This window comes from Lithobates pipiens, unplaced genomic scaffold (genome assembly GCF_037356315.1).
Source record: "Lithobates pipiens isolate NorthernLeopardFrog02 unplaced genomic scaffold, aLitPip1_a1.2 Scaffold_27, whole genome shotgun sequence".
NCBI classification, from domain to species: domain Eukaryota; kingdom Metazoa; phylum Chordata; class Amphibia; order Anura; family Ranidae; genus Lithobates; species Lithobates pipiens.
The window spans coordinates 225,512,524-225,525,357 of NW_027507788.1; the positions used below are offsets into that span (position 1 = coordinate 225,512,524).

The 12,834-nt window shown below is 44.4% G+C and overlaps 1 protein-coding gene across 1 annotated transcript in view; it reads left to right on the forward strand.

Moving 5' to 3' along the window:
• LOC143933024 (uromodulin-like) overlaps window positions 1-12,834 on the forward strand; it is a 54,441-nt gene that overhangs the window by 20,957 nt on the left and 20,650 nt on the right. The window contains exon 5 of the mRNA XM_077455942.1: window positions 10,892-11,034. Coding sequence (XP_077312068.1) covers window positions 10,892-11,034 — 143 coding nt within the window. The remainder of the gene's footprint in view (window positions 1-10,891; window positions 11,035-12,834) is intronic.

Genomic DNA, 12,834 nt, shown 5'->3' on the forward strand with positions numbered 1-12,834 from the left:
AACTGTGCAAGGAAATCCGAGAGTAGGCAGCGGAAGTCCAGAGAATGGTCAAATACAGGCCGGGATCAGGTGCAGGGAGCAGATCAGGAACGTCGGGTACAAGCCAGGAGTCAGAGCCAGGAGGATAACAGGAACAGGTCAAGCAAGCCGGGTCGGTACACTGGAGGTCGGATAACAGGAAGCACGGGTTCAGGTTCAGGTTCACGGGAGAGCTGACGATAATCCAGCAATGCGAGACTGTCAGGCGGTCGTTTAAATGGGCGAGATGACCGGGTCACGTCGTGAACGCGTCGGAGCGATCGTACGTCTACGTCGAGTACGTTGTGTATTCGTGGCATCCCCGCGTACGCACGCCCGGTTAGACGTAGCGTCGGTCGTTCGTCTAGAAACTACTCTGCGTTTACGTAGGCGCTGACGCGCGCTAACACGAACGTACCTCGTGAGATTGCGGCTATTTCCCTGACAGTGCCTCCCCCCAAGGGGCAGCCTCCGGATGCCCAACCGAGCCCATTTCTCAGGATACCGGCTGCGGAACCTGTGTAAAAGTTTAGGAGCATGTACATGATTGGCAGGCTCCCACGAGTTCTCCTCAGCAGAATACCCCTTCCATTTAATTAAAAACTGGATGGTCCTACCTCTCCGACGACAGTCGAGAATGGATTTGACTTCATACTCGGTTTCTTCACCAACCTGAACTGGAGGCGGGGGCACTTCTTCTCTTCCTGAAAATGGACTAAAGGTAACAGGTTTAAGGAGGGAGACATGAAATATAGGATGAATTTTAAATGATTCAGGCAGAACAAGTTCAAAGGCTACGGGATTAATCTCCCGTTTGATCTCAAAAGGACCCAGAAATTTAGGTCCCAGCTTCCGGGAGGGACAAGGTAGTTTTAGATTTGCTGCTGAAAGCCACACCTTATCCCCTGTCTTGAAGGTGGGGTTGACTCTCTTCCTCCTATCATACTGCTTCTTGTATTCCTCCTGGGCCCTTCTCATGGTGTCTTGAAGTACTTGATAGTTAGAGTGAATGAAATTTACTCTGTCCTGGACTGCCGGGACAGATGATTCAGGAATGGTGTTAGGCAGGAATGAAGGGTGGAATCCATAGTTTGCCCAGAAGGGTGACTGGTTGGTGGAGGCGTGCACAGAATTATTGTAAGCAAATTCTGCACACGGTAACAAGGAAACCCAATCATCCTGGGAGAAAGAGCAGAAGCATCGCAGGTATTGTTCCAAAGTTTGATTGGTCCTTTCGGTTTGTCCATTACTCTGTGGATGATAGGCAGAAGACAAACATATTTTAATTGAGAGCAATTTACATAGTTCTTTCCAAAATTTGGAGGTGAATTGTACCCCTCTGTCCGATACAATGCTATCAGGTACCCCGTGTAACCGGACAATTTCTCTTATAAAAGTCTTTGCCGTATCTAGGGCAGAGGGGGTCCCTTTTAGCGGCAAGAAATGCGCCATCTTGGATAGGCGGTCTACGACCACCAAGATGGCCGTAAACCCTTCAGAGGGAGGTAGTTCCACGATAAAATCCATGGAAATTTCCTTCCATGGTTTCTCCGGAACTGGCAGTGGCCTTAACAGACCCCAGGGTCTGGTGTTAGATCCCTTGCTGCGCTGGCAGATGGTGCAGGAATCTACGTAAACCTTACAGTCCGCCCTTAAAGTAGGCCACCATAGGGACCGCTGTACAAGGTCCGTCGTCTTCCGTACTCCAAAGTGGCCTGCAAGTTGGTGGTCATGGAAGGTCTTCAACACTAGTAACCTGGCTTGCTGGGGAACAAAAATCTTGTCCTGGCGCCATAGAAGCCCTCCTTGGCTTCTCAGGGAGGAAACTTCGGTCTCCGTACACTGCCTGGTAGCCAGTTCGATAGAAGACCTTAGGTCTGGTTGTATTAACAGGAAATTTTGGGGAGACAAAATTGTACTGGGTGGGGCTCCTTCTGGGGTATCAGGAAACATCCTAGATAAAGCATCCGCTTTGCTGTTCTTAGATCCTGGGCGGTAGGTGATATGAAAATTGAATCTTGAAAAGAACAAAGCCCATCGGGCTTGTCGGGGTCTTAAACGTTTGGCCGTACGGAGATACTCCAAGTTTTTATGGTCCGTAAAAATTAGAATGGGATGAGCGGCACCTTCCAGGAGGTACCTCCATTCTTCCAGAGCGGTTTTGATCGCAAGAAGTTCCCGGTCCCCTACATCATAGTTCTTCTCTGGAGGACTCATCTTCCGGGAGAAAAAGGCTACAGGATGTAGTAAAGCTTTGGGACCTTGACGTTGGGATAGGATCGCCCCGGTGGCCACCTCCGAGGCATCAACTTCTAGCACAAAGGGCAAGGCGGGATCTGGATGCTGCAGGATGGGTGCAGAGGTAAAAAGGATCTTGAGCTGGTCAAAGGCGGACTGAGCTGTTGGGGACCAGTGGAACTTGGTGTGCTGGCGAGTGGTCAGGGTGATGGGGGCTACAATGGTGGAGAAACCCCGTATGAATCTTCGGTAGAAGTTTGCGAACCCGATGAACCTCTGTACACCCTTTTTGTCAGAAGGAGCGGGCCAATCCAGGATAGATCTCACCTTCTGCGGGTCCATGGCAATTCCACCTGTGGTAATAATGAGTCCCTGGGACTCGTGGTTCTGGGGCAGCTGAGATAGTAGAAACAGGAACTTGACCAGAGAAGGTGGGTGGTTCTAGCGGGTGTTGCAGGCGTTCCTTCAGCCAATGATATCTCTCTCGGAGCTCCTGAATAGCTGGAGTAAGGGCTGAAAGTTCTTGTAAAACGGCCTCCAACGGGGAGTCGCCTCTGTCGACCTCTGACATGGCTGGATTATACTGTCACGGTCGGGAGTGAGGCCGAAATGCTGAGAGGGCTCCCCTTGCGGCCGAGCGCAGCACAACCCTGAAGTTGACACAGGGATGCAATGCCCACAGTAGCACAGGTTGCCAGGTAGCAGCAGCAGAGGTCAAGTACTGGGTAAGTAAGTCCGGGTGGCAACTGTGCAAGGAAATCCGAGAGTAGGCAGCGGAAGTCCAGAGAATGGTCAAATACAGGCCGGGATCAGGTGCAGGGAGCAGATCAGGAACGTCGGGTACAAGCCAGGAGTCAGAGCCAGGAGGATAACAGGAACAGGTCAAGCAAGCCGGGTCGGTACACTGGAGGTCGGATAACAGGAAGCACGGGTTCAGGTTCAGGTTCACGGGAGAGCTGACGATAATCCAGCAATGCGAGACTGTCAGGCGGTCGTTTAAATGGGCGAGATGACCGGGTCACGTCGTGAACGCGTCGGAGCGATCGTACGTCTACGTCGAGTACGTTGTGTATTCGTGGCATCCCCGCGTACGCACCCCCGGTTAGACGTAGCGTCGGTCGTTCGTCTAGAAACTACTCTGCGTTTACGTAGGCGCTGACGCGCGCTAACACGAACGTACCTCGTGAGATTGCGGCTATTTCCCTGACAGTAGACTGGGAAAAGGGATGGGACAATATGCGTAAATGCACTAGATCCTTAACAATCAGGGAAACGGCTATTAAAGTAATCACCAGATGGTACTACACTCCGGTACGTTTGCACCAGATTTATGCCCATACATCCCCCAATAGTTTTAGAGGTTGCAATCACCTGGGCACCTTTGTTCACATCTTTTGGGACTGTGGTTTAATTCGTCCAGTCTGGCAAGAGGTTTTAAGACTGATGGACAAGCTCGCTGGTCGGGCATTGTCCCTCACTTATCACCACTGTCTTCTCTTCCAAACCCCGCCTGACACCCCAAAACACTTTGTAAGGCTCGTTCACTCCCTATGTGTCTCTATGCTATGGACTATAGCACTTCACTGGAAGTCCCCGTCGATCCCTCTATCTCAAGTTCTCTCACGCATTGATCAAGTAATGCTGACTGAAAAGATTTTCCATACTCTGCAGGACACGACTCATATATATGACTTAAAGTGGAACCCATGGTTCCTATTCCGATTACTAAAATGATCATACCTTGGGTTTTTTCTCTTGGCTATCTGCAATTTTTTCTTTTTTTTTATTTCCTTTCTGAACTTTTCTCCTCTCTTTCTTTGTATGGTCTATTCTTATACATTTTAGATATGAAGGTCAGAACATTGAATATTTTATCTTTTCTCTTTCTTGCAGTCTTTTGTTGGATGTAAGATATACACTAATGTTTATATTTTTTGTTTGGTCTGTAGAGTCCTATGGTCTGTTTACCACTTTATTACAATCTTGTCATCCAACTGCTTATGCTGTATATGTCATCTGATCCTTTTTGCTGACACTGTTTTCTATTTATCGCTTTAATAAACTTTTTGAAAACAAAAAAGAAATATCCACTTATAACGTCCCCATTAATATTAGCAATCCGGCAACATCTCAACTTCTCAACTTAACCACATATTTTGACCTAACACAATGGACACACACTTCCACTGACTTGTACTGTATTGTACAAATGGTAAAACCATAAAAAAAGGACCATGCCATACAACACTGGGTTAACATAAAACCATCCAATAAAGAATTGTACCACCTTAAATCTCAACGTGTTTCTATAGACATTATATCTTCTTTAAGAGCGTATGTTGATGAAATCTTTTATAGAAAAAGCCCAAATTGTTAAGAACAGGTGGTGTCTATAATTCTTTAATTATTCTATTTTATCCTTTTATTTTCTATTCTTTTTATTTTATATTCTATCCTATTCATCCGCCTCGTAGGAATCATCATCTTATTTCACTTTTACACCTTGCTGTATTTATTACAATATGTTTCAATTTCAAATTCATTTAATTCGGATTAGTTGAAATTCATTGCTATTGTGATTTGGAAATTCAGATACATCTGAATCTCCGAAAATTGAAAATGAAAATTTTGTTCAAATTTTGATTTGTAACGAAACAAACCCCACATATCTACATAGAACCAAGAGGTATCTGAAACAACCCCCACATATCTACATAGAACCAAGAGGTATCCGATTTAACACAAGGGACACCAGTAAGAGACCCCCAAGAGACCAGGGTGGCACAGTGGTATGTTGGGCGGCACAGTGGTGTAGTGGTTAGCACTCCCGCCTAGCAGTAAGAAGGGTTGCTGGTTTGAATCCCAACCACGACACTACCTGCCTGGAGTTTGCATGTTCTCCCTGTGCCTGCGCAGGTTTCCTCCCACTCTCGAAAGACATGCAGGTAGGTTAATTGGCTTCTGTCCAAAATTGACCCTAGTATATGAATGGGGACCTTGGATTGTGGGCTCCTTGACAGTAAGGACCGATGTGAGTGGGCACTCACAGTGTAGACACTCACTCTGGATGGACTGGTGTCTTTATTCAATGTAACTAAGCTCAGTGGTGGCTGGTGCCCAATATTTAGAGTTCTGCTTTAACAAAACTGGAGACTTCCTTTTTGACTTGCCAGAGAATAGACATGTGCAGAATGGAAAAATGTGTTTCGTTTAATATTGGATAGATTCTTTGTTAGTAATTTAGTTTAGTTTCAGAATTCATTTTCATTTTAATCATTTTCATTAAATTTTGTTTAATTTATTCATTTTACTAATGAATTCCAAATTTTTGGAACGATTCGATGTCAGATCGGTCAAAAAAATGATCGACCAATTCAAATTCTGTGTGAAGAATAGCTGGTTGTTAAGTACCGGGCTGGGAAGCCGCCACGTCCTTCATAAAACTGATAACTCATCAGCTGTCAGCGGGCTTCCCCACTGACAGCTGAAATGTAAAACAATGCCAGCAATAATAAATTCTGAAAAAAAACAGACCCCTGAAGTCTCATTTTTGAGACAGGCAAAGGGACTGAGGACAGATTCCACAGTCCCTTTTTCTGCAGCCTCAACTGCAAGTGGCTGGGGATTCGGATTTTGCTACCACCACCCATATCCTGGCACTCTATGGCTGCTGCCTAAGAAGCCTTATGCTGGCGCTGGTCCTGTCCATAGTAGTGTCCTCTTTCCCCCCACACAGCAATGATCCCTGCCCCATACACATCACCCCTCCCCATGGTAGTGTCCTCTGGCCCCCTGCCCCTTTCCCCTCACCCCCACAATAGTGCCCTCTGCCCCATAGCAATGTCCTCTGCTCCTTTGACATCACCCCCCTCCCACCACACACACACACACAAAAGTGCTCTTTCCCCCCCATCCCCATAGCAATTTCCTCTGCTCCTTTGACATCCCACCCGCCAAAATAGTGCCCTCTCCCCCCCATCCCCATAGCAATGTCCTCTGCTCCTTTGACACCCCCCCACAATAGTGCCTTCTGCCCCCCATCCCCATACCAATGTCCTCTGCTCCTTTGAACTAGGCTTGTGCAATTCGTTTCGTAACGAATCGAAATTCGGCCGAATTTTGCATCATTTGGACATTTGGATGCATCCGAATGTCTGAATAAAAAAATAACAAATTACAACGAATACAAAAGAAATATAACGAATGAATTCGAATGAATTCAACATGATTCGACATTATTTCAACCGCATTTGAAAATATTTTGTGACCCGACTTTAGGGCCATGTATCTCGGGGTCACTTTGTGCTAGAAACTCCAAAATTGGATATGTTGTAGTGCTAGTATTATTGTGTTTGCATACCAAATTTGGGGTTTCTAGCTATAAGTGACCCCGAGATATGTGGCCCCAAAATCGGGTCGCAAAATGTCATTCTCTGCTCTAATAACTAATAACATTTTGCGACCCGATTTTGGGGCCACATATCTCGGGGTCACTTATAGCTAGAAACCCCAAATTTGGTATGCAAACACAATAATACTAGCACTACAATATAACCAATTTTGGAGTTTCTAGCACAAAGTGACCCCGAGATACATGGCCCTAAAGTCGGGTCACAAAATATTTTCGAATGTGGTTGAAATAATGTCGAATCATGTGGAAATAATTTCGAATCCGGTAGAAATATTTTCGAATTTAGTTGAAATATTTTCGAATGTGGCCGATTTTTCGAATTCGGTGAAAACTAAACGAAATCAGAAAAAGGAATTTAAGGAAGTTAACGAATATAACTAAACGAAATTAATGAATTAACGAATTAAAACGAAACGAAACTAAATGAATTTTTTCCTTTTGCACATGTCTACTTTGAACCCCCCCCCCATAATAGCACCCTCTGCCACCTTTACTTCACCCCCTCCTTACCACCCACATACACACATATACATACAGCAGTAAAAAACAGCTTGCTTCTCCTACCTACATACAGTTGTGCTCCTAAGTTTACATACCCCGGCAGAATTGATGCTTTCTTGGCCATTTTTCAGAGAATATGAATAACACAAAAACTTTTCTTTTACTCATGGTCGGTGTTTGGCTGAAGCCATTTATTATCAACCATCTGTGTTTACTCTTTTTATATCATAATGACAACAGAAACTAGCCAAATGACCCTGATAAAAAGTTTACATACCCCAGTTCCTAATACTGTGTATTTCCACCTCCAGTTCCTGTAAATTCTTGGGCCGTCTCGCATGAATGGCACGTCTGAGATCTTCCCAGAGGGGCTCAATGATATTGAGGTCAGGAGACTGAGATGGCCCCTCCAGAACCTTCACTTTATTCTGCTGTAGCCAATGACAGGAGGACTTGGTCTTGTGTTTTGGATCATTGCCATGTTGGAATGTCCAAGTACGTCCCATGTGCAGCTTCCTGGCTGATGAATGAAATGTTCCTCCAGTATTTTTTGATAACATTCTGCATTCATTTTGCCATCAATTTTGACCACATTTCCTGTGCCTTTGTAGCTCATACATCCCCAAAACATCAGCGACCCACCTCCGTGTTTCACAGTAGGGATGGTGGACCTTCCATCATAGGCCTTGTTGACTCCTCTCCACATATAGTGTTTATGGTTGTGGCCAAAAAGTTCAATTTTGGTCTCATCACTCCAAATGACTTTGTGGCAGAAGGTTGGAGTCTTGCCTCTGTGCTGTTTGGCGTATTGTAAGCTGGATACTTTGTGGCTTTTGTGTAGTAATGACTTTCTTCTGGGAACTCGACCATGCAGCTCATCTTTCTTCAAGTACCCCCTTATTGTGCATCTTGAAACAGCCCCACCACATGTTTTCAGAGAGTCCTGTATTTCACCTGAAGTTATTTGTGGGGTTTTCTTTGCATCCCGAAAAATTTTCCTGGCAGTTGTGGCTGAAATTTTAGTTGGTCTACCTGACCGTGGTTTGGTTTCAACAGAACCCCTAATTTTCACACTTCTTGATTAGAGTTTGAACACTGCTGATTGGCATTCTCAATTCCTTGGATATCTTTTTATATCCCTTTCCTGTTTTATACAGTTCAACTACATTTTCCCGCAGATCCTTTGACAATTCTTTTGCTTTCCCCATGACTCAGAATCCAGAAACGTCAGTGCAGCTCTGGATGAAAGATGCAAGGGTCTGTCAGGAGTCCAGAAACTCATTGACCTTTTATACACACTAATTACAAGAAAACAGATCACAGGTGAGGATGGGGACCTTTAATAAGCATTCAAACCCCTTTGTGTCAACTTGTGTGCATGTTATCAGGCCAAAATCACCGGGGTATGTAAACTTTGGATCAGGGTCATTTGGGTAGTTCCTGTTGCCATTATGATATAAAAAGAGTAAACACAGATGACTGATAATAAATGGCTTCAGCCAAACACTGACCATGAGTGAGAGAAAAGTAACACAAAATCTCAATTTCTAAAAATTTCAAAAAATCATTTCCTTCACTCATGGTTAGTGTTTGGCTAAGTTTGGGTTTGACTTGAAGAAAAAGTGGTATCCCTAGGACAGGCACCGAAGTAGCGGGGGGGGGGGGGTCAGCAAAGCAGAGACATGTTCCCGATCGACACCCGCCTGCGATCGACAGGTCAAGTGGGGTCGCCGGTCTACAGAGTACATGACTATATCTGGTGCCTGAGGTGATTAATAATTAAAAGGGAAGAGAAGAGAATTACGAATTATGAAGACATAATAGATCTGTAAGGAGGGAAAATGGTCCTATAGGAGAGCAGAGGTCTAGGAGCGAAGAGAGATAAGAGGGATATAGAGATAGATGGGGGATTTTTTTTTTTTTTTTTTTGTTGAGGGGGTGAAATCGAAATTTGTAAGTGGAATGTTTGTAGTCGATAATTAGATATGTGTATTGGCTTTGTTTTTTTTAAAAGAATTTAGAACAATAAAAAGAGAATATATAAAAAAAGAACACCATGAAACACACAGTTTTTAAAGCTGCTATCATCAACACTTCCATGTGTAGCACTTACCCCCAAAGGAGCTGCTGGTAATTGATTGGGTCTGCAATCTGCTTTCCCACCCCCAATAAATTGGCTCTACCCGCTTGACACAGCTGTGTAACAGTGTTGGGGTGAAACTCAATGACAAGGAACAACCCAACAGTAACGATATACATATATTATACCCCTATGATTACCTGGGTATCTGTTGCTTCGGTGAAAGGTCACACACACAATTGAGATTGAATAATATGATTCTTTTCCTGAAAGAAAATTAGTTAGAGAGGCACCTCTTAAACTAACTTATACAAGACAAACAGTTGCAATAAAGGTATTACCAAATATTCACTCTAGCGCACACTGAATAAATGGTGCATGCAGACGCGTCTCCAAGTGGGACTAATGCTCAGGGTGGCAATGCCTTGACACTGAGCACCTTCCCACTTCCAGCAACGGTCGTGCAGACACTCTAAATCTGCAGCACACTATACAATGCCAGTAAAACAATGTAACACAGTATAATTACTCAAGAGCTCCCCCTGTGGTGAAATGCAGTTGTATGTAGCAGAAACACCAGAACTTTATTGTGGGCTCCTTGAGCGTAGGGATCGATGTGAATCAGGTTGAACTGGATGGACTGGTGTCTGTATTGAACCTTACTATGTAACTATGTAACCTTACAGTGAATGGTATAGTCTCTTGTCTTCTTTCTTCAGCTAGCCGTTATACTACAGTATTTGTGCTCCATAGGGTTTTGCGGATGGTAATGTAACGTAAAATAGTGAACAACAGCAACTTAGATTATGCAATGCCTTTAGAACTTCCTTTTGCGAGAATGCACCCCGACCATCAGCCAGTTTATAGTGAAGTACAGGCTTTCAGCCCTGATTCATCACAGTCTAATTGAAAAAAGAACTCAGGTCTCAGCAGCACTGTAGTGACTAGTCTATAGTGTGTTAAGTGCTTTATATAAATTCTGAGCAACAGCCCTCTCACCACACCAGGCCTGGACAGTTGGATTTCTCCGCTCCGGTGATCTCAGTCCTGTTCCGGCCACACCGTCACACTGTGTCGCTCCACACAATGACCGGGAACCTTCGGATGGCTCTGTCAGATACCATCCGGTTCGATCACACTGCTGCTCCAGCACGCTGTAGTGAGAGTCTCTCCATTAGTTGCAGTTCTGTTTCGTGCAGTAGCAGGCCGTGGTTCTTCCAGGCACACACCCACAGGCCCCTGCAGGTAGGTCAAGCGTCTCAGGCCCAAGAGAAAGAAGAGCATAAGACCGAGAAAAAGGCCATGCTGGCCCTTTTATATCCTCCCAGCATGCAGTTCAGTCACCTAGTGTTCATGGGTAGGTGGGTGAGCATTGTGGGTAAGTGAGTCCTTTTGATAACACAATTAAGTCACTTCCTGCTCATATTCTTATGTGGAAAATGAACAAGTCTCATTCACATTGCATACCACTAGAGGGAGTCAAATACCAATTTAGTAGCATTGTCTTATTTGTTTGTTTGTTTCCTAGTAAACAGTTTTGTGTTCATTCTTAAAAAAAAAAAAGAAAGGAAAAAAAAAAGAAACTGTATGACGGTAAGTTTTCTAACCCTGATTACTGACGCATGTGCTTCCTCTCTCTACAGATAAATTCAACCCATGTCACATACACAAATCAGCTGTATATATTTGCCCGGAGGGAACCAGTCCAAAGAATAACTGACGCTGTCGTGAATGTTTCCTGCAGTTACCTGCTAAATTTGAATATCAATCGTAAAGAGACACTTGAGTAATTATCGTTACATAACTTTGGTCTCACACTTACACTACTGTGATGCGAACTTGATTATGTAGTGCTACTTTGGTGCAACTTTGGGTTTTCAATGTGTTTTGCATATTTTCTGGGGGCCAAATCGCACCAAAGTAGGTGCACCATTGGAAGCCGGGGCATTTGCTATTGTCATGTGATTCAGTGCAACCCAAGCTGCATTTGAAATTGCATCAATGTGAACCAGGCCTTATGATATTGGATTCCATCACTTACTCTTGTATGAGGTCCTTTAGCAAACCTTCAAGTATCTTCCCTACAGTAAAAGTTTAAATGAAAGGTCTCTACTAAGGATGAGCTGAACACCCCCCCCCCCCCCCCCCCCGGTTCGGTTCGCACCAGAACCTGCGAACAGACCTAAACTTCGTGTGAACTTTAGAACCCTATTAAAGTCTATGGGACTCGAACGTTCAAAAGTGCTAATTTTAAAGGCTAATATGCAAGTTACTGTCACAAAAAGTGTTTGAGGACCCGGGTACTGCCCCAGGGGACATGGATCAATGCAAAAAAAGTTTTAAAAATGGCAGTTTTTTTGGGAGCAGTGATTTTAATAAATGCTTAAAGTGGAACAATAAAAGTGTAATATTTTTTTAAATTTCGTACATGGGGGGTGTCTATAGTATGCCTGTGAAGGGCTTAGAACTGTCCCTGCACAAAGTGTCATTTCTGCAGGAAAAAAAGGCCAGATTCCAGATTCTGATAAGCCCCCCGCCCGCCGACCCCCACAACCACCGGCCAGGGTTGTGGGGATGAGGCCCTTGTCCTCATCAACATGGGGACAATGTGCTTTGGGGGGGACCCCAAAGCATCCTCCCAATGTTGAGGGCATGTGGCCTGGTACGGTTCAGGAGGGGGGGGGCGCTCTCTCGTCCCCCCTCTTTTCCTGCGGCCTGCCAGGTTGCATGCTCGGATAAAGGGATCTGGTATGGATTTTTAGGGGGAACTCCACGGCAAATGAAAAAAAAAATGGCTAGGGGTTCCCCCTAAAAATCCATACCAGACCTGAATTGTCTGGTATGGATATTTGGGGGGAACCGCATGTCAATTTTTTTTTATTTTGATGCGGGGTTCCCCTTAATATCCATAGGAGACCTGAACGGCCTGGTAATTTAATTTGGGGGAACCCCACGCTTTATTTTTTATTTTTATCAATGACTTTCAATGACTGTTCTCTATTACGGGGAGCCGACAATTCATTATAGCCGCGAGTGATTTTTATTGACTTTTTTTCCTGCAGAAATGACACTTTGTGCAGGGACAGTTCTAAGCACGGGAAACATGCCCCCCTTCACAGGCATACTATAGACACCCCCCAGATACGAAATTTAAAGGAATATTACACTTTTATTGTTTCACTTTAAGCATTATTAAAATCACTGCTCCTGAAAAAACTGCAGTTTTTAAAACTTTTTTTTGCATTGATCCATGTCCCCTGGGGCAGGACCCGGGTCCCCAAACACTTTTTAGGACAGTAACTTGCATATTAGCCTTTAAAATCAGCATTTTAGATTTCTCCCATAGACTTGTACAGGGTGTTCCGCGGCTTTTCGAATTTGCCGCAAACACCCCAAATTGTTCGCTGTTCGGTGAACAGGCGAACAGGCAATGTTCAAATCGAAATTGAGTTAGACTCGAACTCGAAGCTCATCCCTAGTCTCTACTTAATGGTTTGGTTGAAGACCATAATCCTTTTATTAAATATAGAGAACAAATTGGCCTTGTGCCAGGTGTTAATAAATTGGAAACAAAACCTTAGATATA